Source organism: Dufourea novaeangliae, unplaced genomic scaffold, assembly GCF_001272555.1.
Source record: "Dufourea novaeangliae isolate 0120121106 unplaced genomic scaffold, ASM127255v1 scaffold187, whole genome shotgun sequence".
In the NCBI taxonomy this organism is placed as follows: domain Eukaryota; kingdom Metazoa; phylum Arthropoda; class Insecta; order Hymenoptera; family Halictidae; genus Dufourea; species Dufourea novaeangliae.
Window position 1 is genome coordinate 340622 of NW_015374075.1, and position 27592 is coordinate 368213.

The 27592-nt window shown below is 40.3% G+C and overlaps 4 protein-coding genes across 4 annotated transcripts; 3 read left to right on the forward strand and 1 right to left on the reverse strand.

Annotated features, from left to right (window-relative positions):
• Positions 1-4749: 4749 nt before the first annotated feature.
• Positions 4750-5557, forward strand: LOC107190501. The gene is made up of 3 exons (XM_015579310.1): positions 4750-5128; positions 5239-5393; positions 5461-5557. The coding sequence occupies exons 1-3, from the start codon at positions 4817-4819 to the stop codon at positions 5555-5557; spliced, it is 564 nt and encodes a 187-aa protein (XP_015434796.1). The 5' UTR covers positions 4750-4816.
• A 203-nt stretch (positions 5558-5760) lies between these two features.
• Positions 5761-6598, reverse strand: LOC107190502. The gene is made up of 2 exons (XM_015579311.1): positions 6454-6598; positions 5761-6311 (listed from the first exon to the last, which is right to left on the reverse strand). The coding sequence occupies exons 1-2, from the start codon at positions 6596-6598 to the stop codon at positions 5761-5763; spliced, it is 696 nt and encodes a 231-aa protein (XP_015434797.1).
• A 1518-nt stretch (positions 6599-8116) lies between these two features.
• On the forward strand, positions 8117-14779 carry LOC107190601 (coiled-coil domain-containing protein 142). The gene is made up of 13 exons (XM_015579428.1): positions 8117-8287; positions 8893-9110; positions 9209-9341; positions 9687-9832; positions 9931-10118; positions 10600-10791; positions 10883-11022; positions 11814-12098; positions 12164-12280; positions 12904-13057; positions 13128-13245; positions 13773-13960; positions 14643-14779. The coding sequence occupies exons 1-13, from the start codon at positions 8117-8119 to the stop codon at positions 14777-14779; spliced, it is 2187 nt and encodes a 728-aa protein (XP_015434914.1).
• A 3516-nt stretch (positions 14780-18295) lies between these two features.
• Positions 18296-27334, forward strand: LOC107190503. Its single transcript, XM_015579313.1, has 4 exons — positions 18296-18438; positions 22588-23587; positions 24110-25202; positions 25290-27334. Exons 1-4 carry the CDS (start codon positions 18296-18298, stop codon positions 27332-27334), a joined length of 4281 nt encoding a protein of 1426 aa, XP_015434799.1.
• Positions 27335-27592: the final 258 nt, after the last annotated feature.

Consider the following 27592-nt stretch of genomic DNA (forward strand, 5'->3'; position numbering starts at 1 on the left):
TATAATCAAACTTACAACTGAAACCGTATGCAAATGCAAACACGATGGTTCCATAAAGATAGACAGGTGAAATAATTAATATTAAAACAATTTCGCGACCGTGACACAGGAAATTACGAATATTTCGAATTTAAATGTTTAAAGGTAATAGTCAAATTTTCGAATGGCCACGGTAACCATTTCGAATTCTTCAATTGCGCAGTTTAATTCACTGTACATACTTCCCGGAAGAATTCTCGTTCGATCTTTGCACGATAAATAAAAAAATCGCGATCATGCTTACAGCGAGACATAATAGAAACACGATAAAATAAAAATATATAGTAGATGATCACCTATTTGTTACAACATATTACCGTGTTTCACCAATTTTCCAAAGTGTTGCTACTGCCATGGTGTCAGGGGGCACGTCCTTTCCAACCGGTGTTCTGAAACAGAAAATAAACGCGTTTAAACCAAGCAGTTACATTAAATTACCAATGGTTTCGTTACAAATAAATAACTATTGTACTCTAGGTGTGCCGTAAAAGATTGTAAATGGAATCAGAAACGCGTAAATACTACAGCGTAGACAAAGAAAGTCGTGAAAACCGATCACTTTGTCCCGTAATATCGAATTAATTTACGATAATTTACTCGAAATTGAATAAATATTAAACGAAAGTAACGATAAAGAACTAACGAAGGCACTAATAGTTTGTATAAATGATTAAATGTGAAAAGTAAAGATCACGTACACTTCGATGGGAGCGAATTCACTTCACGTCTTGTCACTTCGACTTGTGCAAGACGAATGACCCTTAGGCCGTCTTTGACTGCTCGCGGTGTGTTGATTCGGCTATCTTAGGGGCATTGTTATTGGAGGTTCAGTGGGTGCAGGTAACTGTCTTCCTCGCCCCACTTCAATTTCTAGTTTAACGAAATAGAATATTCAGTACTGTATTACACGCCGGTACGACCTTTTCTTTTTGCGTATACCTTCGGTTAGCTCAACGAACACTGACCCACCTCAAACGGAATAATAGACGCACAAGGACGATTTCTCAGAAATTTCATTTCGCAGCACTCTGATGGTTGTAAACAATGTCAGAGCCATATGTTTCGTGCCTTTCTTTGACCACTTTTCGAAAACTTACATTCCAATGTACCCTACGACTAATGAATGAATTGAACCGCGTACATATCCCAGGCTATCTTCGAAAATTTGTTATTTCAATTCGTTTTGGATGGAAAGCATTGATTTACAATGTCCAGTGGTATTTTAAGCTATATAAAGGCTTTCCTTTATGGGGAAAATGAAGAAAATGCAGACCTAGCAGTATTGTGGAAGTTTAGTTAACTGAGCTCTAGTTGGGTTGAAGTTCATTATATAATATCTCGCAACAAATAAAATTATTGTAAATAAATGATATTAAGATTTTAAGATAATAATGATGTAATATTTAAACATTTCAGCCAACTCAAACAAATGAAACTTAGAAAATTGTCAAAGTTCTATTTATACCAGTATATTGTCAAAATGTCAATTGTTCCAGCAACTATTGTATTCTAATCCGAAGATATACAGAATAAGGGAAGGGATCTAAAGTAATCTTCAACAGTTTCATGTATCTTTATCTCAAATACTTTATTAAAACATTCAAAATAGTAGACATTCTTACAAAACTTTCAATCTCATATCGTTTCTCAGAATAATCCAAATTCGATGTAACACTGACCGTGATTTTATGAGATAGATTCGAAGTTCGCAGCCATTAGCTCGATATTGTCTTCAGTTTACAGTATTTTACCGATGATAATATCGATTGCCCAGGCCTCACCACGAGGAGGTTGCTGCGAGTGGAGGCCCAAGGCAAGTAGATGGAATCACAAGTTCTACATCTACCCACCTTTCACAATAAACCTTATAAATTACTTAAATCTTAACTATATAATACTACCGATACTAAAATCCCTCGGCGGATGACTTCTTTCTTGAGCCTAAACCTATAAAAAACTAAGTTCCCTCGTCGGTTGTCTTCGTTCTTCAGCTTAGAACTAATATTATCTTAATATTCTAATTAATACGAATTAATGCTAGTAATACGAAATAACAAATTTAACGCAATGTAGTCGCTAATACTCAAACGAAAGAGATAGACGGAATGGAAAAAGTTCCATCGATCATTTCGTTTACGCACCTAATATACCAAGCCAAAAATTAATTCTACGATGAACCACGTTAAACTACAGTATGAACAAGTATCGCGATGAAAGTGTTGTCGCCAGAACCTGGTTTAAGAAAATAGGAAAGACGGGCGCAACCTCGCAAACCCGAATCCATCTCTCACTTTCCAGGCCCTTTGGGCTGGTCACCTACGTACCAGACCCGAGCACAGGTCATGACCAAGTATGGTAGTGCAAGCGAGATCCCCTGTAAAACAGAGTCCTTTTACGGAGCAGACTCCCGACTACTCCGTAGGCGGGTACGTTGTACCCAGGCGCGCACGAGCCTTTACTCCAAATCCTACTTACCAGGCAAAGACTAAACACGTCCGATATCTGGCTTCTCAATAGAAACCAGAGGGATCGGCAAACAGTCTTAGTGCACAGGCCCACTGCCCGTACCATAATAGGTACAGACCCACTGCCCATACCCCAAGTCTGTGTAGAGAAATCAACGAGCAAAATGAATTAATAATAACTTGGTATGCACAATGGCTGATCACAATTTAAGTCTATTAATAGATAGACTAAAATTAATAATAAACGATGTGATGATGAATATGAATATAACAATGAATATCGAATTATGATTTAAGTTTAACTTACAGTAACTTAACGCAGTGGTAGACGCACGCTTTGAAGATGTAGACGTTGATCGATGTCTTCTTTCGATGGAATAACTGTTTGGAAAAATATTTTTCATTATACAATACACATAGAATACATAATATGCACAGTAAATAAATCACAGTAAATAAGAAAATAAATATCGAAGCCAATGGTTCTCGAACATCTGTAACATACAAGGAATTAGTAACAAGAGAGGGGACACAACAATATGCACAGTATATAGATTAGTAACATGCACAGTAAATAAATAAATAATATGCACAGTAAATAAATCACATTAAATGAATCACAGTACATAAGAAGATAAATATCGAAGCCAATGGTTCTCGAACATCTGTAACATATAAGGGATTAGTAACAAGAGAGGGGACACAACAATATGCACAGTAAATAAATTGATGGTTGTCGAATGCCTGCAACAAACAATGGGTTAGTAACAAGAGAAAGGACGAGTATGAGACGCGCGACCACCCTCCGCGACGGTTCACGACAAAGTGAGGAAGCAAGCACAGACCTGCACGGGATGGTACGACCTTGGTACACGGCGTACACGGCTAAGTCAATAAACTGGGTGACGCAACTCACTAGCGCGTTGGATCGACGGAGAGCACCGATACTCGGCACGCTCTACCGTACTCTCTCGCTCGCACACCTTTCCCCATAGAATATTGAATAGACCACCGACATTCCTCGGCACGCGTCACACCGACGGAGAGCACCGATACCGCGGCTCGCTCTACCGTTCTCGCTCGCACGCCGTGACGTCACCCGATTCCCGGAATCCCGCAGCCACGAGATGGCTCACTACGGTAAGGCATTCCCGCAAGGGAAATTGTAAGCCGAAAAATACTACAATTTCGCAACTGTACGTAGGTATAATCATATTACATATACATATATGTATAGAGAGACTACTGGTTTTTCCATAAATAATTATGAAACGAAACAAACTGAACTACTGTATGTACCACTTTCAAAATTGGAATAACATTGAAATTAATGGGACTTTGAATATTTCAATATACTACAAAAATGAATGAGACTTAAAATGAATGTCAAAATTCCATGCGTACCACAACAGCTTGTCGGAATAATCCAAATGCTATTAATGCCGTCAATATTATTATCTTATACGATAATTTTAATTGTATGTCTCTTGGTGCTCTTATATCGTAAACTGTATATTTCCTTAGAATTGTTTACATAAAAGACAATAAAACGGTACATATGCGTTGTTCATTAATCCCATCAACACCTTCCGCCCAATTCCTATTACCTTATTTCTTCTTAAAGAAATCTGTATAAATAAGTACAATAATAAGCATGTAATTAATTTTCTTAATAAAAATGATATTTTCATTTATTCTGTATCAACAACCTCGAAACTTGTGAAACTATAGTCTCGGTTCATAAATTAATATCAATATTTTAAAAATTACATGAGTTGGTACCGATTTTCCCTAGCGGAAGCCGAGTTTGCTCGCGAGGATACGTATTTATTTATCAAGTATAACTTATATTACGTATATCGTATATAGTTTATACACACGTTTATGTTTATATGTTTTATATTTTATATTAAATATTTAAAGTCAATATATAAAGTATAGTATTGTATTTTTTTTTCTTTTAACGCAGAAACAACTTTTGTGTTGGATATCAAGGTTTGGAAAATATAATTCGATACAAGTCGGTATTGATACTTTTGTTTCGATACCTTCATACAAAAGCAGTTATGAGTGCATGAGTAAAAGTATCGATACCGTGGCGGTACCGATTCAACCCTCGCCCTTACGCATGTTCCGGGGGTTCTAGGGCCCCCTTAACAAGCTACATGATACATATATTTCGTCTGGCTAGTAGTTTAGGTCTTTTGCCGTAGATGACAGTGTTACTGTCCAGTCTGTACGGCGGTGGGGTTACCTAATCACAAATTTAATGTTGCTTAGGTTTGAATGTTAAACTCGGGGAAGAACCTACAATGAGTGCCGCATGCACGCCTGAAAATTGGAGAATTTCTCTAGGAATGCGTAATAACCTGGTATACAATGATATTCCTTATATTCCTATGAGGGTTGAAGCCATTTCCATATATCTCTCCTTCAAAGATTATCAAGAGAATGGTATTAAAAGAATACAAACTTTGGGTGAACTCGTTCCAAAGACTGAATCACGTGCCATGCTTTTATCTCTAACACCAGGAAATAGTTCTGAATTTCCTGTTTCTTTCGAGAACTTAAGTGTCAGGGATATATATATTAAGAATTCAGACAATACATATTGTGCACTTTGGGTGAGAATGGTCCTTAAAAATGATATATTTCATTCCTGTTGGGAACAAAGTAAAATTGCATTTGAACATTTCGTACAGTGTACACTGAAGTTGCTCTGTTTTCTCATTAGGAAAAATATACTGTCTTTAAAGTATATGGTACTTTGAAGTCCGAAGAATCAGGGCACGTGTTAGAAACTAGTCACCTGGTACCAGTACATGATATTGTGGGTACTTGGAATTTAATGACTATGTTAATTCCAATAGCCCGTTCTGAATATCGCCAGTGAGTAATAAACAATCCAATTGTTCAGTTACTTAAGTTATTCAATACATAGTTTATTGCACTTCAGGTATTACCGTACTCAAGGACAAAATAGTATGTTACAATCACAATGGGACCAAATGAAAGGAGGGAAAAAACGTTTAGTGAAAGAAACTACTAAATAAAATGTATAGCATGCTAAGTATAAAAGTATATTTTTATGTGTATACATAATTAATAAAAACGATTCTTTAATGATTATAACGTTATGATGTATATATGTATGTTATTTTATATTATGTATTATATTTAATGAATGAAAGATATTGCACTGTTTTAAAGTTTCTCTTAATTGTATGAGAATATTTTATATACTTTTTATGGCATTTTAATACCTTTGGTGATGTGGCTTTTTATAACATCGTGAACTGAAGTGACCCATTGTATTACAAAATAAACACATAGTATTATTAGCTGGACATACTGCTTTTGATGCAGTATGTGTCATACCACAAGAACGACAAAATTCTATTACAACAGATTGACATTTCCAAGAAAAATGGTTTTTTTTATTACATTTGGTACAAGTTTCATTGAAAGCAGGACACTTTCTTTTAAAATGAGCACCACCACAATAGTTACAATTTTCAACGAAAATCAATGGACATCTCCTACCAAAATGATTCCAGTTATTGCATTTTGAGCAATGTTTTCCTAATGCTGGACAGTTATTCTCAATATGTTCATACCCACATTTTGTGCAGTCTCTCAATAAATCATTGTCGTCATAACATTTCCAAATGAAAGCTATCTCCATTAATAGTAACCCATTATAATTAGATGAAAACACAAATGATGGTATCAGAGTTTTGGCAATATTGGTAAATTTAGTTTCATTAATTTCCACCAAAATTTTTTCTTTTATCACATTTTCTCCATCTGTAATGTTTTTTTCTTTGACAACAGACTACAAAATAAAATCATATAATTAAATTTTAGATCATACAATGATATTATTATGAGGACTTTAAGCTTATTAGAACTACCTTCAAATCATTTATATATTCATAAACATTTTCACGAGGTAACTTCTTCTTTCCAGCAAACATATAATATTCATCGAATTTTTTAAGTAACACATCTACATTTTCTCTGTCATTTACAGACTGAAATATGAATGTGTTATAAATCTCTTGCCCAATTGGGCCCATGAGATTCAACAACATATTTGCCCATCTGCTGTGATTAGTTTGCTTATCATTCGTTGATTGCTTAAAACGTAAAAAATTGACTTTCCACGATAACCAAATTTCACAAAATTCATTGTGTGTTAAAAATTGTCGCGGTGGAGTTGTTAGAGAAGTCTTTGCCTTTTGTCTAAATTTTCTATTGTTTTTTCTTGCATTTGTGCTTTCTGAATTTCCTAGAGGGGTAAAGAAATTTTTGTCTAATTGAATAAGTATCAAAAAGTATTTATTCGTAAATTAAAATACACACTTACCCATTTTTTCATTTGTTTATTGTACTATGCTCTGTATATGATTATGTAATTGAACCTCAATCTGCATAGCCAGGAGGACATATTTATAGTATCGCAGTCATGAGTCATGATTCCAGAGGTTTCAAGTCACACCACACCACAAAAGTTATAAACAGAGAATGAATTCTTTGCAAATGTATTAACACTTCATATTGGTAGTACTACATTTGCAATGTGATTCGTTATCGTTATATGCAAGAGATAACAAATTTCAATGATATGTACATATGAGAGACTTCATTTTCAGATGATATGAGGTCAATCACTTTCCTAAGCAGTCATTAATCATTTGCAAAGATAATTTCATTGACACTAGTTAACTTAAAGAATAATTCACTAAATTAGTCTGTTCTTGAAAGAATAAGGGGAATCCCTCGTTAGTCTTTACATCATATGTAGTGTCGGTAAAAAAGTCCAATATTTTTTTCTGAATATTATTTCGAATTGGAAAGACGTTAAAATAACTTATTAATTAATTTAATAATTAGACTGTGGATGTTATAAAAGTTCTTGTTTTCTTCAGTGGCATTAAAACGGACAAAATTTCTTCTCCTTACTGCAACTTCCATTATTTTAAAACTAGAATGAACGCTATCTTAAGACCCATTAAAGTTGACATTTCGAATATTACTTAGTATCGAAATATAATCCATCAAAAAACTTGTACGACCTGCATCATTTTTACAACGAGGATAATAAAATGTCTGACTAACGAGTTTACGTCGCAACACGAATGGTCGCTATGCGTCAGGCGTCTCCGTGGTAACACCGTGGCGATTTACACCCCGAGTACATGGCCACAGAATGGAGCAGTTTCATTCAAGTTTCATAGCTCGAAGTCTCCCTAAAATTCATCGACAAACATTTCATAATTACGCGTAGTGTCAGATAAACCCTGTGATACAATTAGAAATCGTTAAACAAATCTTCGCGAAACGGAATGTTATTAGGTCCACCGGAAGTTGATCCAGTCTCTCAGGATCTCGTTGAACAAATGCGTACGACGCAGGGTATCGTGGCACAACGATAAATATTATCAAGGTAACACAGATTCAGAATTTCGTTCCATGGTATTCGTAACAATGGGCAATGAAGACTTATGCATAAAATTTTGTAGCACCAGTCAATTGGGACCAATGGAAAAAAGAATGTTCCAGTGAACTCGATCGGGACCGGAAGCTGGAAGTGCTCCCTTGGCCCACGCATGGATTCTAATTACAGAGCAAACATCAGCAAGTGGCTGCCAGTTGCTGGCAGTGTCCTGGAGAAATGGTTCGCCGAATCCTCGTCGCTCGACGCCAGAATGGGCAACCTCGTGGAATGCATAGCCTTAATCATCCAGGACATTACAGACGTGCAGGCTTGTGATCTGGAGGTGCGAAACTAACTTCCCTCCCGCGGACCAAGTTCCCCGGGCGGCAGTTTAGTTTCTCATTATCAAACGGGATCTGGGAACCGGTCGATTGTTAAAATTATCCCCGTCTCGCACGCTGGCTTTCCCCCTTTGCTCACGTTCATTACCACGGATTATGGCCCTTTCGTGCCTTATTGGAGCTAAGCTTCGTTTCTTTATCTACGTCTCGATCGAACCGTTGCAATCTCAAAATGCTGCAGCCCACTTTCTTGAAATTTGTAACCCCCTGGGAAATATGCTTGTTGATTTCTTTCGTAGACTCTCGGGTTTTCGTTACCTCTAACGTGGAAAATTATTTCGATACTTAATAGGAATGGAGTTCTCAGAATTGTTGATACCTCGAAACCTAAGAATGTTTTGAGTTTCGAGACCTCGAAATTTTGCACTGATTTCGTGATTTGAAAAACTGTCGAGACTAGTTCTTAGAAGAAAATATTCTTCTCGCGAAACAAAATCAGCGCTTCAAGTTTTGAGAGTCTCGAAATCTTATAGAGTTTTAGCTTCGAGTTTCGACAATTTAAAAATTCGGTTCAAACCCACCCCTAATTAATAGTATCGTTTGCCAGGCTTGTGGCAATATCGCGAGCGATCTAGGGGAAGTTACGAAACGTTACAAACCGATTTCCACGATGACGTTAAGCTCCCATCCGATATACAAATACAAAATGCGTCATTATCTGGTGTCGATGAAACGGAAGCTGAACGTGCTCGCCAGATCCACTCGGAACTTGATCAACGAAATCGTCGACTGCAAGAGCGAGGAGCTGCTCAGAGTCGTCTTCAAGTAAGAACTTCCGTTTCGATGTTTCGTCGAGCTATTCTATCTAGCTTTAATTACCGAACACGAGCATTACTTCCCTGACAGAACTGTATTGATCGTAGACTGGTGAACGTTTACAACGACATTCTGAGCATGGATATCGACGTTTCGGATCCGTCGACGAACGTCTTCCACAACGATAGCCCGCAAATGTTGGAGCCCTTGAAAAAGATGTCCGTCACACGGATACTGCAGGTGGACTTATAGACTTTAATGGAATACGATTTAATTAACAAAAAAAATTGACCTTCATATGACCTCTACGCGTCCAAATAGAAAAATGTTGCATCAGAAAGTGTGTCCCTTGATTCCATTTCACTTTTGTGAACAAAAATGTTAAAATGTTCTTGTGAATCATTTGTATGTCATCTAATATACACAAAAACACAAGAATATAATTATTTGGTAGTTTTTAAACGATTTGGAAATGAAAGGGTTAATCTATAACTCAGATCGGTATACATGTATAATATTCGCGAGAAAATAAATTCTCTGACCAGTTTGCTCCGAGTGGTTCAATGGAAAACGTTACGGTTCCAGATGCTGGCCAAGAACAGGGCAGAGGAGACCTGCCACGAGCTCATCGACTGTCTTCTGACGAATTACGAGCCTCGGGAGAGAACCGATCCGGCGTCGACGACGGAGGCCGGCGACGTCTCGGAGAATTCGAGTATCGAGATCTACCGGTTAGTCGATTCGCCCATCAACTCTGCCCAAGCAATCGTGACTTTATTGTCCCCCCACCGTACCGCGTCGTTGTCGTTCACGAAGAATTGATTTACAGGGCCCTCACGAGACACTTGACGCCGCCGATCGAGAGCGCTTCATCGAAAGCCGAGATGGAGATGTCGAACGTCGAGAGCATTCAGACGCTGGTCAATACGCAGAACGAACAGGTCCTCAAACTGTTGAACGTCGTGCAAGATGTCTCGCCGCAGTTGTTGGGCAACGAAGCATTGAAGACCGTCAAAGGTGTTCCACGATTTATTTCTCGTCGAGGCTAATACGTTTTCGGGAGTACCGACTCGATCTTTAACCCTGGAATGCCACCCTGATGTTACCGGCGACCTCACAAAATTTGAATCTTTTCTAGAGACGTGGAAATCAACATTAGAACTTTTCTTTAAAATTTCTTTTATGCTTTTTTTAAATAGAAATCACTGTAATATGCAGTTATTATTTCCTAGGGTGTTTAAAGAATAGTTTGAAAATATTAAATAGTATTTTAAATATTAAGATTTTATTAACAACGGTGTTACTTACGCGACAAAATGGAAGGGTGTCGTTCTGGGGTTAACGGAATTGGAACAGTTCCATTCACGATTCACATTTTCGTTCTTTATCTATAAATTCGTTTGCCACGTACTAGTTCCAGAAAGAGTGGTTCTAGAAAATCATCTAAATATGGGAATCCAAAAAAGGTTTAATGATTTAAAAAAAAAACATTGCACAGGCGAGACAAGACTGAGGAGCAGTGCCACAAAGAAGGTGAAGAACTACTATCAGGAGGTCGCCTGGGGCGCGTTGTCGGGTATCCTGGACCACGTGATCCTCTGGTGGTCCCCGGAACCGCTCGCCACTCATCACAGTCACGGAGCACAGCACCTCAAGGACTGGCTCAGTCAGTTCGTCCAGAGGAATCCTGGTAAGTGTGTGTGTGCGTACGAATACCATGGGAGAAGTTTCTCACAGGAGAAACGGCCGTGATTTCGGTGGGATGTTCGTTAAAATTTCAGTGTCTCCGACGGCGAGGCCGGCTCTGCAGAATCTCTGCGACGCTCTCGGGTACCATGCAACCCTCACCGTCTGGGACCAGCTGTTTCGAATCGCTTACACGTCCGCGTTCCAGTGTCAATCGAGACCCTCGTCCACGGAGGTCAGAATGTCGAGATTACAAGGTTGACTCGTAAATAACGTTCGATCCTACTTTCCTAATCTTTCCATTCACTCGAGAGATTATTCCTAGGGCTATGGGATAATCCAAATTGGGGTGTAATACTACAACTACGTGATTTAAAAGGGAACTTTTGTAAATTTTGATTCTATTGAAATTTTGCAGGTTTGTAGAGGAATTTCGTAGAAGTATCGGGCAATTTTTTGTTTTGGCTGATATTCGGTTCATCGGGGTGAAACCACCCCATTAATGGTAATGTGTCTTCTCCTACTTTCCCATATATCTTGAAAACTATTGGAAATATAAACAAAATTTCAGAAGGAACATTTCAACCGCCGCTTATTTCCTATAAATGGAATTCTTAAAAATTTGTTTTTTTATTATTTATTTATTTAAGCGATAAATGTTTAACAGTCTCACTGCTCAAATTTATAGAGCATAAGAAGCTGTTAAATTTTCCTTGTAACATTTTATTGATATTTACCACAGTTTTCAAGATATATAGGTAAACAGGAGAAGACACGTTAGCATTTAGGGGGTGGTTTCACCCCGAAGAACTGAATATCAGAAAAGAGAAAATATTGCTCGATGCTTCCATCAAAATCCCCTATAAATCTGTCGAGTTAAAAAAAATCAGGTATTTCGAAGTATCAAAGTTCCCTTTGTTAGCTACCCCTATTATCGAGTTCTTAATCAATATACACAAGGTTTTCGCCATGAAGCTGTAAATAGAGGAGAATTTAAAGAATAAAACCGAGAGGAGTTCGTTTCAGGGGACTGACACGGGCCAGAAGTTCGCAGAGGTATTTCAGCTGCTGGTTAGACTGAGCAACGAGTGCGAGGCTGGTGGCGAATGGGTGATCGGTGCACCGGTGATCGAGCTACCACTTACAGAGCAGATCGTCATTCTCCATCGATTGGATCACTCCGTGCACACCGTGAGACTGTGGATCGTGCAGGAGGCGAAGACCATAGCCCACACGTGGGAGCTGGAAGTGTTCTTCCTGTTGGTCAAGGGCGACATACTGAACTGCTTCGAGGAGCTATCTTATCGAAAGGTCTTCCACTCACGTAAACAGATCCCCCCCGTCTTTCGACTACCTTACTGTTCGTTCAATTTCAGCTTGCCGATCATACGAACGAACTGTCCATGGACTCTGTCAACGTTCAGGTGTACGTCTGCGGGAAGATGAGGGCGAAGATCGCCTCTGAAGTGAACGTTAACGTGGATTTACTTCAGGTATAGAATGTCTGATCGTGTCCTGTCTAATCGTCTTTTTAAATTTTTCGGAATATTTGGAGCTTCATATGTTTGTAATTAAAGCTAGAATGCCCTGCGTGCTTCTTGGAGACACTCTAATTTGTTTGTCCTTAGTGCTTATCAGATGATTTCACTAGTTTACGTTGTCTTACATTTGCTAAGTTAGATGGTCTTAACGTATCACTAGAAATTGAAAATTGAACAGAAAATATAATTCACGAAATTGAAACTAATATTTCCAGGAAATCGCCTTGGTTTTTGGGAATCATTAGCAGTTTCTAACAATAATAGTGATAATCACGAGTTTATGTTTAACTAGTTTATGTCTCCGTTATTTATATTTTAGTTATGTGTGATATAAAATATAATACATATGATTTAAACTATTTCCTATATTAAGTACTTTCTATATTAGTGTTTAAAAATTCTAGTGAGGACAATTGAATTAAAGAGGGCAGTCTAATACACGATCGTATTGGGGGACTTAAATTTGTGAAATAACTTGATAGATTTTAGATTCAACGGATGCACCCTGAAGAATATTTTCAAAGAATAATCTACAGACACACGTTCTACCTGGTTTCCTTTTTTAACATCCACAGAAGTGTGCCACCGAGTGTACAGCAATTCTCGCGAAGATCTGTCGCGTGGTCAGTCTCGCCAATCTCCACATGTGCTTTCCACGATCGAGTTACTGGCGTCGTGGAGGAAACATCGCCCCAACGAACCCTAGCCTCTACGTGGAGGAGTATTTCGGTACTGAGAATTTCCCTTACGAACACCCTCGAAATCGTGTCCACCCCCGCTAAAAAGGTGCGTCCTATAGAAAAGGTGCTGCTCCCGGTACTAGAGGTTATCGAGGATCACGAGACGTCGAATATGATCCTGAGAATTATGTGCGAGGCGTGGCTCGACTACATATACCTGCATCGAATTAAATTCAGGTAAATCCTCGGGGGACTTGGAGCCTTTTGGAAGATATAGTCGCCATGAAAACTATGTCAATGTTCCCCTCTATAATTCTTTTAACCCTACATCACTAAACTATCGTAAAAGATTCTTAGAAAGTGTTTTCATGTTGCCAACATATAATTATTGTCATAATTTCTTACTACTTTTAAATCTGATTAACATAAATGTTTAATACGTAATATTTTCTTAAAATATTTCTTAAATATTTATTTTTTAATGTTTTTCTTCAGTCGTAAATTCTACGAATATTTAGTCGTAATGTAAGTCACAGGATTGTTTAGTAATCTAGGGTTAATTCAAGAATTCTTCGAGTTTTGTTTTAACATCTACTCGAAACTAACTCGTGTGTTCAGGATTCATTTTAACGGAACTTTCTCGAGATATCCTATTAGATATGGTTAATGCCTTAACTTACTTTCCGAGGCGACTGTATAAGGGTGCTACCGGGTCGCCATTCGAACGTCCACGAGTGATCGTAAGACTGAAATATATTTTCCAGCGAGCACGGGGCGCTGCAGTTGCTCACGGACTTCGCGTACGTGTCGAAATGGGTCTCTGGGTGCACGATAATTTCGCAGGAAGTGAGGGACCGTCTTTTGAAGAACGAGGTACTGAGACGTTGCGAGGGTGTGGGCAGACTACTCTTGCGGCATCCTGGCGAGGCTATCTCTATGCGCAAAAAAATGGGTATAAAGCGATATATCGTAGCTGTGATTCATCCACAGATTTCTATATACTACAGTTAACTACAATACACCGCAAACAGCCGAGAGAAAAGTGGTGCAAGTGGTGGGGGAGTGTCTTATACATTGGGTTCTTATATTCTTGTATTCTAGTGTAGTATACAGGGTGTAACAAAAATGTCCTCCGACCCGGAAATGGGGCACTCGAGGGGTGAATTGGAACAACTTTCTCCTTAGCAACAATGTAATCTGAGGCTTCGTTACCGAGATATTAACGAAATACCCCGACCGTATAGAAGTCTGTGGGTTCATCTAACGAGACGAGCCAGGAAAAATAACCAAAACACACACGTGCCTAGCCCAGTTATTGGCTGGAAACTGTCTCTGTCCTTGTCTAAGCTAAACGGACACTACCTTCCTTTGTTTATACAGTAAATGATCGATGAGTGTTAGAAGACTCCTTGATACTGAATGTTCAGACGTCATCCCCACCACTGGTGGGGTCCCCCGTGGACCCAGTCAAGCAGTCAGTGGTGGGGATGACGTCTGAACACTCAGTGCCGAGGGCTTTCGAACACTCATCGATCATTTACTGTAGTTATTGACTCGTCTCGTTGAATGAAGTGTAGAGAAAATGTGTAAGGTCCTACAGATTGATTCGTCTTCGTTTAATCGAATCCTTTCAGTCACAAGGACGAACGAGCAAGGCTCGCCTGAGTCACCTGGATTGGAACGAATGCCTGCGGAGATGTACGTGCCGAATCAAGAACAATGGCTAGAACTACGGGCCCCTAAAAGATTAACGTTCTGGTGCACGGATTGAGAAAATGTTTCGATTTGACAATAAATATATTTATTACTCGAAGGAATCGAATATTAATTTCCTTGAACCTTTAAGTGTATGTCTGCGGGACGTACAGGTGGGGTTGTGGCTTAAGGTAACCCTAAACTGAACGCATTACCATAGGATGACACACTTTAGACCCCTCTAGCTTAAGCCTCTCTCTAACCTGTCACGAGATTTTCCCCTGAAGATAATTCTGTGTCACGTGACAAGTTGAATAAGGTAAGTATTTCAACCCTCAGGCATCGCACCCACACCTCAGTATAACACCACACTAGTGCGAATTGGGATATTGAATTTTCGATGATTAACAACTTGAAGAGAATAAAAGCAAATTGAAATCACAATATATTCTTTCGAGTAAAATTCCCGCTCAGATCTTCAAGGGTAATAATTAGTGTATTCAATGGTAGTAATATTAGGTGTAGAAATTAATTCGGAACTCCCACAATTAATTATTAACTCCCGACCACCATTATTTTTATCAACTGTCATATAATTGGCGTAAAGCGTAGAAAATGATATTTCCAGGACTTTCGGTCTATTTTTGAAAATAAATAAAAATATTTGAAAGCCACAACGTAATTTGTACACCTAATAACAAAATGGATGAAGTATAATTTTTTAATAATATCGAAGCTTGTGTAGCAATTCTGACCACTGGTGATATCACAATCGCGTTTTCTATTTAAGTATCGGTCCAACCGCAACGACAGAATCTCGTCTGTCAGCTAGTTACATAATTAATGCAGTCCAATTTGGTGTGCACGCGTATTTTTTGCGCGACAGAGTCGAACGATCTTCGCGGCGAATTCACGTGATTTATGCGCCTGCGAAGCCCGGCAACGGGAGGAAGCCCCGTCCCGATCTTACGCCAGGTATTACGTTACACACCCACATTACAAGATAAAAATGTAGGATGTAAGAACTGAACTGACGTCGATCCATGGTGCACAGGTGCAGTGAGGTTTTAGCAGCGGGACTGGTCGTTTCTCCATGGATCATCCATGAGAACGATCACGATCATCTCGTGATAACTAATCGTCCATTAATAACTATCGAAGATGAACTGTGTTTCTATTTCTATTACGTTGGTGGAAGGAACGGCAAATCGATAAATTAACGAACTATTTCACAAAATTAGTATATATCAGAAAATATACTACAAATGTAATTTTAATTAATTTTCTAAAAGTTTATGAATACCAATCATTTTTACCGTTTTGGTAGTTCCAGTGTTATAGTCACGGTCCTGTGATTACGCGTGTGTGCAACAAGTGCAATTCATTTTCGTAATTACCATCTAGTAGACCAGTGGACGATTGATAGTGAATCGTTTCATTCTCATGTGACCACTGCGTAAGCTACGAGGCGATTCATCAAGATTTTTGGTCTCGTGTTGAACCATTGTTGATGTAGTGAACTTTCCGTTTGGATCGTTTTTAATGCGTTGATTGTTCGAACGTGAGTATCAAATACATTCTTTTAAAAAAACTTTCGATCGACTGTCTTCATCAGTTCGAACATTTCTTGTTTCAAAAGTATTCAGGATGTTTTAGGTTGGTAGTATAATAGGAGGTTATTCTACAGGCCAAAACAAATCGAAAATGTAGAATAAAATTGTTTCCTATGACGCTTTGTTTCAAAGATAATCGAATCCGAAAATCTGCTGGATGCACGTGCGATTGAATAGGCCAACGCGTCTGTTCGTTACATTCTGTTTCTACTTATTGTCGCTACGAATACCTACATGCACACTCGATGAAACTTCCCAGCGGTTTATCTCGAGAACGAAGCCTCGTATGATATTTCATAAATATTATTTAATATATCTTATATATTTAAGTATATAAGAACTATAAATTAATATTTATGACTTATTTTTTCGTACAGTCATCTTCTTTTTGGTTGTACTACACGTCCTGACAGTCCCTGTTTAGATATTTTGCTCCGATAGCGATTAGTTGACTGCGGATCTTTATGCAAATACCAATTCATAAAGATTTCTTTACAGAAATTTCTTTACTTCGTCGAAGATTCTCTCAACTCCCACGTAAAACGAAAACTGTTCTAAAATTTATTAGACTTCTTGCTATACTGAATTTCAGACAATTGGATACGCTATAAATGCACAAAATCCACAGTCTAGTATAACAATTACGCTACAAATACATATGATCTACCATCTAAAAGTTATTGATAAACAAAATACCCTTACACGTTATTTTTTATTCCCCGTCTATCCATCGAGAAAAAAAATAGAACTGTTCCAATCTGTTCGTAGAATTCCTCTTCAAGTTCCCTCCCCACGTATCTTTTGCCACCTTATCGAGCTCACTGGAAGGTGTCGATGATCTTCTGTAATAGCCCAAAGCTTCTCATCGTCGCTCCGCACCGCAGGATAAAAACGCGAGTCGGCCGGCTCGTGTTTCATTCCCGGCCGTCGATCCTCTCGATCTCTTCTTATATAACGCGAGCCAGTCGACGCCTTTCGTGTCCGTGTGTGTGTATTGGTTTGCAACAGCGAGCAGCCGTTCGAACCGAGTACAACCGTTCCTCGCGTTCCGCGATGGAATGGCTGATTTAAGGAGTAATCTTGTCTTAATTGCCTCCAACCTTCGTCCGTTCTCCCATTAATGGCCCATTCGGGAACTTCCGTTTCTTAGCCAACTATCACGAACCATCCCGCGAACAGTCGATATCATTTTCCACTCGCTATTTATCGCGAAAAGTTCCTGTCCCATCGAAGCTCCCAAGGCTTAGGTCGAACCGTGTAAACATTTGATTTCAGACAGTTAGAAAAATTAGATTTTAGACAGTTAGAAATGTTAGATATTGGATATTGGCACTCACAATTCGAAAAGTTCTGATTTTTCTTTTTGAACTCCGTAGGTATATAGGGAAAACCTCGATAAAAGCATTTGGACAGTTTTTCCATCGTAACAGTTATTTCATATTTACTATACTTTCCCAGATACCTATATGAGAAATTAGAAAACCACACATCAACCTTTATGGGATGGTTTCTTTGAGCGTTAAAGGGTTAACCACAATATAAAAGGATTGAAAATTTTAGGACGGTTTAATGCCACTGTATACGTGGCATTAGATTAGACAAGGCATTAGATTAGGCAGATTAGACCACATTCAGTGAGTCTTCAGCATGCAAGTTGTACGTCGCAGACGGCATTTAAGTAACGTCTACGTATAAACTTCCCTGTAACCACCTAGACACAAAGGGTCGACACACTAGTGGTCGCGCCTGGGACCGGAAGTTTCCGCCGATTCCAGCTCGGTTTCCGTCAGGGTAAACCGAGCCTGTACTCGTGAAACTCGGCCAGACCGGGGGACTGGCTGTGGTGGTCGACTGACAGCGTCTTCGTCGACACAGTTCACGTTCGACGATCGTCGATACCACGGCTCGACGATCATTTCCACTACAGTTCGTACCATAAGTCCAGTGAGGAGGTCTCGTTCGTTGGAAACGGCGGCAGCATGCACGGTGGCAGGCACGTCAACGAGAGAACCTCGCTCACGAGGCCCTTAGACTCGCCCGATTACGTGGAGTTCGCGAGCCTCTTGAGGACCCGGAAGACTCGGATCAGACAGTTCCAATGCTGTATCTGCGCCACTTTGATGTAAGTCCGGGCGTTTTTATATACATACAGGGTGGCCTAGAAGTCATTAGACCATTTAAAAATAGAATAACTATTTATGCTTTTATAAATAATAAATATACTTGTTGGAAATCAGTTTTAATTAGTTTGGTATGTCTTGGTATGGATCTTCCTAAAAAATTATTATATTTTAAAATAGTCTAGTGGCTTTTGAGTCACCCTGTTTAATCTGCAAACTTCATTTGTTTGTGTTTTTGCATTCATAGCCATTTCATGACCATCGGCAATACCAAATATTTTTAAATGGCATCCAAACATTAGAAAAAAGAATTTTTTCGAACGTTTGAAATATTTTTAAAACGACTATTGGTTCTCAGATATACGAACAAAAATTCATCAATGATTCCTCGCAAAATGTTATAAAGAATATTAAATAGAACAATGCTGTAAAGAAAAAAGTACACTTTAAGAGAAGAATTTCGGGCATATCATAATTAATTGTAAATGTAACCTAAAGTATTTGTTCATCTAGTTGTTAGAGGGTATCGTTGTGACGGCAAGTAGACAATACCAGTGCATTAAAATCGGCGATTAAGAAACATTCGACGCGAAGGAATTACTTTTTCCTAATCCGATTTGCGTCGGAGCGTTAACAGCCGCGTGTTCGACCGTTGCGTGGAGGATGGGCGTCTATAGAGAAGCGTGTTTATATAATTATAGACGAGCTGTGTTGCACGCGTGATGGAACCGAGACAGACTTTTAAGAAACGTAGGTGCATAAGAGGATGCATTTAATCGAGTCATCAATCGAAGTGTGCAAACACCATCTGTTCGCGTTTGTGTCCTGACAACTTTCCTCGAGCCAAACACATTACTCATTTTGAGTATCACCACAAGAAAGGGGGTTGGCATTCTTCACGAGAAAATACATTTCTAAAAAAAGCTTATTAACCAACTGATGATCTCGTGTTTTAAGCTTCTCATTTAGATTATCCCAGTGTTTCAATAAAACAGTTATAAGTCCTTAATAAGACACTTCTTGCACTTTGTGACGACTATTACTCCTTTCATCTTTGACATTATCAAATAATATTTCGCCCCTGTATTCTACACGCAGAATCTATTAGTAAGCTAACCCCTTTTAAAAATAATTAACCCCTTAATTTCTCACTGGAAACTATGCAATTTTCCCTTCGATCTGTGTAACAATTGTTGGTAAAATATTTCGTTAATATTAACACTAGAACTACCGATGATAAACGGAAATTTGCTTCGATCACTAGATAAACGTGGAAAACTTTGAAAAATTTAGTAATTTAGAAATTGACTAATTTCTTCACTCTCGTATCGTAATAAAAGCTGCAAAAGATCTGAGAAAATGTATTGTAATAACATTTTAATCGTCGTTGTAAGAGTGTATTGACCAGTAATTTTGACTAGTTTGGTAGTTCTAGTGTTAAAATTAATAATACTCGAAACGAAACAGTAAATAACTTCACCTCAGAACTGTCCGATCTCTATTTGCGAGACAATGAAGCCGTCCATAAAATGATGCAGTTCCATCTTGTCAAAATTCGAACGATTTCGCGAATCGCAGCAAGATCCTCAGACAAAGGGAAAAACGATCCGGTCGTGTAAGCACAGTAGAGTCGGGACACTTCGATCGAGCATACGATATATCTATAAAAATCGTTGTTGTTGATCCTTTCCCCACCGTAAGCGGATACTTACGTAAATTCATCGCTCACCTCGAGAACCGAGTGACTCGGACCGTCGTCGTGAGTTTTCAGTCGCGGCTCGAACGCGGGACAGTAAGAGAATGCCGTCGACGGAGACGACCTCGTTGACCGACGAGAAAACGGCCAGGGTGTACTACGCCCGTGACTCGTATCCGTTTCATTCCCATCGGAGGAGACAGAGATTACAGCTAAGATGCTTCACGTACACCGTCGCGACGTGAGTTTTCCTCAACGCTGTTAGAACTACCTCGGTGATCATTAACCCCTTGTCCTATGATTTTCTTGATGTCTGCAATCTCCAGAATTACTTTATCATCAATAATTCCCCAGAAAAAAAAAGGAATTCGTGTATTTATCGCAATTGTATATTTACTCTAAAAGTTAAATATTAATATCTGTTTACTTTTAGTTAAATTTTAATTCTGTTTGTTAAATCCATTTTGGTATCGTCAGCACGAGTCTGACTCGATGTTATAAGGCGAGGGGTTAACGATGACCGCAATCGTTCCGAAAGAATTATCGGATAATTAACCCTTTCGTTCCGATTGTTTTCATACAAATGCAATAGAAATTTGCAGAGCTCTAATTTTCTCTTCTCAAGTATTTTAAGAGGGTTTTACAATTTTATCGAACAGTGTAATTAAAGAATGGTAATAATTGAACTGGGCTATGTTCGCACAACTTCGTTAATTAGGGACTGATTTAAAACGTGTGGTGATACTTCTGTCTTTGTTCTTCGAACCAAAATGTGATACGTGAGTGTAAAGTTTGCAGTGCAGTAATAATAAATTGATTATAAGGCAGAGAATACTACCTCGTTATTATAGAATATTACCCCAATTTCAATTCGATCGACGTTATTTCCTCCGAATCCAAGGAAATTTTATTCTCATCGAGTTTCTCGATTTCGATTGCGGTTTTTAATTAGATTAATGACACTCGTGTGATTCTTTTAAGACCGAAGAAACTGTGCTCCGGGCGAGAACGAAGTCGCGGAGGGGAATAACGAGATCCGTTGCGGTTTCTGCGGTTTTCGCTCGGGCGTTGTTCCGAACAAGAACAAGTAACGTACGATGAGATTCGAACAAATGTGTGTGTACACTGTTTTTCTGTGATCTAGAGGTCGTTGACAGAACCTTGCGTTTAGAAGGAATTCTGCCGGTAATTACGAAAATAGTGTAAATCACATGGTTTTTGTTTCAAAAAATTTTTCGTAATATATTCAAATAAATATCGATGTAACAAAGAATAGAAGAAAAACTCTGTTTTTTTTTTGGTGGGTTTTCGATTTACACCACTTTCATAATAAGGATATTAGGAGAGGGGGTGGTGAGGGGGTTGTTTTAACATTCCCGTCGTTCGAGGGCTTCTCCTGACACCGAATGACATGTATTAAGAACAATACTTAGTTCTTATTGTATTTGCACGTCCAGTACTTCGCGTAATTCGTTTACAAGGCGCAAACGGTCGCCCAGAACGCGGTGGTTCTTTGCGCGTAGGCTGATTACGTGACGCCGCCGGCCTTGATTACACGCGTAATTGTACGGTGACAGTAAGGTTGCCCAACATGACGGATAGCAACGAAGACACATCGTTATTCACGTAAACACAGAATCCATCTGCTAAACGATTGCTTGCTTGAATAACAACGAAGAAGAAATTCTAGAATTCTAACACATAGTTTGCTTCTCACTTTTCTTCACAAAGAAACACTGATGCTACGTACACACGATACGTTCGCGACTTGCCACTGCTCGTTGGTAAATTAACCTTTTCAGGGATACTGGGACATAGAGCGATTCGTAAGTTTGTTCGGGGAAGGCTGTCACCCCTGTTTGATCAAATTATTTACCGAAATGTGAATTTTGTTGACCGTTCTGACCGAAAATGGTCCTAATGTGCGAACCTCATCTGTATTCTCACGAAAAAACCCTTGTATATTTACAATAATTTTCTAGATATGACGTATGTGTCACACTTAGGGCTGCCATAACAACGGACATTTCCACTTGAAACCGAGATATTTTCAACTATTTATTAGTTACGATATCCCAAGACAAAAAGATATAATATAGTTGTACAAAGTAGGAATTTATTTATAATTTAAAATATCTTATAAAATACGCAAACTTAACGCATCGAAAAATCTGGATCACTACAGAAAATCCCCCCGAACGCCCTAAAAAAAAGTGGATAAATTCGGAGAAACCCGGAGGGATGGCAGCCCTAGTCACACTGGGTGTTAAAGGGTTAATACCCCAAGAATATCAAAAGTATACAGTTTCTCGTATACAAATCCTAAAACACCACAATTATACTATCCTCATGATAGCATTGTCATCCAAAACAACCCCAGCGCAAAGGAATCATAAGACAGAATTCAAGAATGTCCACAAGCGATCTAATATTCCAAAATTCTATTTCGTTTCAGAGCGGTCTTCACGATGGCCCTCATAGTAGCAGTCAGCTACTCCGTCAGTCAAGACATCATAGACGCCTCCCCGAACAACACATTGTCCTCCATGCAGTCCGTCCTTAACCTAACCGGCCCTTTGAGATTAGGTATCGCCCCTGGCTCGGGCTCGTACACACTATTCAGCAATCCAGCATTCGTGCCCAGCTCGAACTCGATCCTGGTCGACGAGAAGAACGTCGTTACGCCGACCTTGAGCGAGGAGGAGTACCGTGAGGGATTGGAAGCGGGTCGACAGGCGATAAACCAGCGTTTGTTCGCGGACGCGACAGCTCTTGCGTCCCCATTACCGTCCCCGTCACCGGAATCCAGGCATCGTTACGCAGTGAGCACGTGCGTCAGCGTTGGAACGCTTGCTCTGGCGGCCATTGGTGAACTGGCTGCCACCAAGAGGATCGAAAGCTCCAGGTCCATTCTGGCTGGACCATCGGCCGTTGGAAGCTTTTTCGATAGTGGATGGGTACCTCGAGATGTCTGTAAACATCTGATAACACCAAATTGCGTGGAGAGCAAGTACAGAACTATCGATGGTAGCTGCAATCGGCAGATGCAACAGGGTGCCACCATGACACCTTTCAGAAGAGTTTTACCGCCGAGTTACGCGGATGGCATCGAGGCGCCTAGAAGGGCACTTTCAGGTGCTGAGCTACCATCGGCTAGGGAAGTCAGTCTGAAGGTCCACAAACCATCGCCGAGCAGTAATCCTCGTTTTTCGGTGATGCTGGCCGTTTATGGACAGTTCTTGGATCACGACATCACCGCTACTGCGATCAGTCAGGGTGTTAATGGCACCTCTATCTCGTGCTGTCCACCGTCTGTGGGACATCCAGAATGCTATCCTGTACCAGTCGCTTCGGGAGATCCTGTTTTTGACGTGGCTGGAAGGACTTGTATGGAGTTCGTCAGGTCTGCGCCCGCGCCACAGTGCAAGCTTGGACCTAGACAGCAACTAAATCAGGTACAATAAATCTTTGTAGGTTGATAGAATACATATTTCTAATGATATGTGCGAAATATTAGCCGTAGTTACTTGATAGTTCTGAAGGTATATTTAATTAAAGTTACATACCTAGTTATATATGTACTATGAATATAGGTGTCTTCATATTCAGTGAAGAGGAGCCTTCGAACACTTATTCACTGTATTTCTTGTAATTTCACTCTAGGAAGTGTTAAACGTTTACAATCACTGTCAAATATCACATTACGGTTTTCCATAATAGTATTACCATCGGTCCATCGCTTGTGTTAAATGGACCCATTGAAATGGCAATTATTACGATTGAAAAAATTCCGGCGACACGCGATCCATTCAACTCGCAGTCGATTAATTAAGCTCATTACCGTTGGACGGCTCGCCGATAATAATGACGCATTCGTTATCTCGTTAATAGAGATTACACAACCGGAATCGAATGAGCACGCGATAACCAACCTCTCCCCCGGAGCCATTCTTCATTCGCGAAATGATTATTTATAGGTTACCGCGTTCATCGACGGTTCGGCGATTTATGGATCTGACATTACCACGGCTAGCGATCTGCGAGAATTTTCTGGCGGTCGTCTGAGGATGCAGATCACGCCTGACAATCGAACTTTGCTGCCTGCCAGTACCAATCCAAATGACGGCTGCAACAGGGAAACTGAACGTCTTAGAGGTCGCTATTGCTTCGCAGCTGGGGACGCCAGGGCGAACGAAAATCTGCACTTGACGACGATGCATCTGATCTGGGCGCGACAGCACAACAGGATCGCCGATCAATTGGCAAAGATCAATCCCACCTGGAACGACGAGACGTTATACGAAGAGGCTCGACGAATAGTAGGTGCGCAGATGCAGCACATCACCTATCAGGAGTTCGTTCCCATCGTGCTGGGCGAAGCAGAGACCGCCTTAAGGGATCTGAAACCTCACAGAGGTGGCTATCGAGAGTCCTATCCAGACGATCCCAATTTAGATCCAACTATAGCGAACAACTTCGCTGCCGCTGCGTTCCGTTTCGCCCACACTTTGTTACCTGGACTGATGAAGGTGACGGACAAGCAAAGAGGAACTTCGTCTTACGTGGAGCTGCACCGAATGCTGTTCAATCCTTACAGTCTTTACGCTGAAGGTGGCGTGAAGAGCTCCGTGACGTCGGCCACGGAGAATGTCATCCAGATGACGTCCACCCATGTCACTTCTCAGCTGACCAATCACCTGTTCGAGGATCCTATCGGGAATGCGACTGTGCCTTGCGGTTTGGATCTGGTGTCGTTGAACATTCAGAGAGGAAGAGATCACGGGCTACCTGGGTACACCAGATGGAGGGAATATTGTGGATTGGGCAGAGCAGAGAGTTTCTCTGATTTGGAGGGACACCTGGATCCCCAGACCCTTCAAGATATTTCTGGGCTGTACGAGTCGGTGCACGATGTTGATCTGTACACTGGAGCCTTGGCTGAGCTGCCAAAGGCTGATGGAGTCGCTGGGCCTACGTTTGCTTGTCTGATCGCGGATCAGTTTGTCAGGTTGCAGAAGAGCGACAGGTTTTGGTATGAAACACCTGGGCAGCCTCATTCGTTCACAGAAGGCAAGTAACTTATTCGAAAATGAAGTTATTTTTTTGTTGAACCAATTAGTCTGTGTATTAACATTTTCCCTTTTTTTTTTATCCTAGATCAACTCCAAGAATTGCGCAAGACGTCGTTAGCAAGGCTGATCTGCGACTGTTCCGACGGAGTGACACAAATTCAGGCGGAAGTGATGAGAGCCATGGGTCCAGACAACCCCATGGTATCCTGCGAGGACATCCCAGCGCCATCATTTGAACCGTGGCGCGAGAACGAATCAAAGAACCCGATATTAAAGGCCACATTCGTGCCAGTCAATTGGACAGAGTTCAAGGACAATATCAACAGCACTATCATGGACGTTGTGAACTACATCAACAACACTAGAGCATCAGCCACGTTGGCCACAGATTGGGTGGCTTTTAAAAATTATGTAAACAATACCTTCTCTGACCTGAGGAATCAAGTGGCTGCTCTTCATCCACCGAAACCGGACAGTCTGGCACCAAAAGAAAGCTTGTCGATGTCTTCAGACACATTCATCTTACGTTCACCTGGTGCAACGAACGTTTACCAAGATTGGATCAGCTTCAAGGCAGAGTTAGTGAAGTCCTTGAATGACTCTATAGGGTCCATGAGCGGTGGGCCAACCTCTGCTGCCAAATGGATAGCTTTCAAACAGAATATCATCGACCAGTTCACCGATCTGAAAAACCAAGTTGCTTCTATGAAGGCTGACGTTGCTCCCAAGTTATCGTTAAAGATGTCTAAAGAAGAGCAGGCATCAATGATGCAAGATAATACCCTTAGGAAGTCAATGATACCAGCAATCTTCGATTGGAAGAACTTCAAGGATGGTATTACGTCCTCTTTGGATAACACCATCATAGACATTGGAGATCACATGCCTCCTCCTGGCGATCCAGCCTGGGCTACCTACGGCAATGATATAAAGGATCGATTCTCTGCTCTGCATGATCAAATAGACAGCAAAAAGTCTCCAAAGGAATTGGCCACAGCAGATTCTGTCGAAGATTGGCTGAACTATAAGGCAGATGTTATCAAGACTGTCAATGATGCTGTGAAGAAGATCAAGGACAGGATGCCTCCTCCTGGTGATCCAGCTTGGGCAACGTACAGGGACGAGATCATGAAGAGTTTTTCTGCTTTTAGACCCACTCCGTCGCCATTGGAGCTTGTTACCTTATCTACTTCCGAGATTTCTCAGCGTGTCAGCTTGGGAGCCTCCAATACTGCCAAGATCGATAATTCTGAGTTGTTTAATTTGACCAAGGATTGGCTAGACTTCCGTGCTGGGATCAACGATTCTCTAACTCGAATTATTCAGGATATACAAAGTAAAAAGCCTGATAGTGTTGATACTGTAGGCTGGATGGCCTTTAAGGAGTCAACCGCAAACGATTTCGCGATGCTGAAGAACGAGATCGCAAGCATGAAAGGGGAATGGGTGGCGGAGATTAATAAACCGAAGTCTAACAAGGATTCACCGACTCTTCAGGTCGCAGCTAAGAAGGCTGACTCTTCGAAATTCGATTACACCAAGTTTATGAAGCCTGTCATCCCAATGGACGAGTGGATCGTCTTCAAGAAACAGATAAACGATACCTTGATGAATCTGTTGAACAAAGCCAACGCCACGAACAAAGTTGACTTCGACGAGATTCATGCGATGTTCAATAAGTCGTTTGCTGACTTGAAGAACGAGATCACTTCACTGAAGAGTCTGATCGCTGAAAATGGTTTGAATCGAACTAATGATTGGATCAGCTTCCAGAAGCAATTGAACTCTACGATTAAAGACCTTGTCGAGGGTGTTGAAAATGAGGGTAAAGGGTCTGCTGGTAATGTAATGAAGATTCTGTTCCAGACGAAGGATAGATTCTCGAATTTGGAATCACCGACAGGTGTGACACCAAATGAGTGGTCACAATATTCCGCCAGTATCAACAAAACACTCACAGACGTTCTGAGAGCCATCAGTGATACGAAGCAGTCAGCATTGTCGCTCAAGGCAGACGTTCCAATGTCCTCATCCAATAAACCGAGGCCTTTGCCCGATTGGTTGCTCGTTCCTTGTCTCGCGAGTCTTTTACACTCACTGTTAAACACCGAATTTTCGCTCGTCCATTGAAAACGAAGATACACGTTTTTACTATACAACCGTTGTACATAATATATTCTATTTATAGAGAAGGTTTTACATGCTAACCGTGTTCCTAAATATGTATCAGTACTGGATACAGGTAACAAAACTAAAATCATCATACGTTAAAAAACTTTTGTAACTGAACAACAAATCACTCGCGCGTCTACATTTAGCCCCAAGGTGTCTTGTACCAGGGGACAAAACCGAGAAAATGAATTTCTTCGTGAAACCATACGTCGAAAG

Excerpts from the sequence above, each read along its gene's own strand:
- LOC107190502 (XM_015579311.1), bottom strand. The coding sequence starts at position 6,598 with ATGTTGTTGAATCTCATGGGCCCAATTGGGCAAGAGATTTATAACACA. Across the intron at positions 6,312-6,453 it reads TGGAAAGAAGAAGTTACCTC|ATGGAGAAAATGTGATAAAA; the intron begins GTGAAAATGTTT and ends AAAACATTACAG.
- LOC107190501 (XM_015579310.1), top strand. The coding sequence starts at position 4,817 with ATGAGTGCCGCATGCACGCCTGAAAATTGGAGAATTTCTCTAGGAATG. Across the intron at positions 5,129-5,238 it reads ATACATATTGTGCACTTTGG|GAAAAATATACTGTCTTTAA; the intron begins GTGAGAATGGTC and ends TTTTCTCATTAG. Across the intron at positions 5,394-5,460 it reads GCCCGTTCTGAATATCGCCA|GTATTACCGTACTCAAGGAC; the intron begins GTGAGTAATAAA and ends ATTGCACTTCAG.
- LOC107190601 (XM_015579428.1), top strand. The coding sequence starts at position 8,117 with ATGGATTCTAATTACAGAGCAAACATCAGCAAGTGGCTGCCAGTTGCT. Across the intron at positions 9,833-9,930 it reads TCGAGTATCGAGATCTACCG|GGCCCTCACGAGACACTTGA; the intron begins GTTAGTCGATTC and ends ATTGATTTACAG. Across the intron at positions 13,246-13,772 it reads CTGCATCGAATTAAATTCAG|CGAGCACGGGGCGCTGCAGT; the intron begins GTAAATCCTCGG and ends TATATTTTCCAG.
- LOC107190503 (XM_015579313.1), top strand. The coding sequence starts at position 18,296 with ATGCACGGTGGCAGGCACGTCAACGAGAGAACCTCGCTCACGAGGCCC. Across the intron at positions 18,439-22,587 it reads TGTATCTGCGCCACTTTGAT|AGCGGTCTTCACGATGGCCC; the intron begins GTAAGTCCGGGC and ends ATTTCGTTTCAG. Across the intron at positions 23,588-24,109 it reads CTAGACAGCAACTAAATCAG|GTTACCGCGTTCATCGACGG; the intron begins GTACAATAAATC and ends GATTATTTATAG.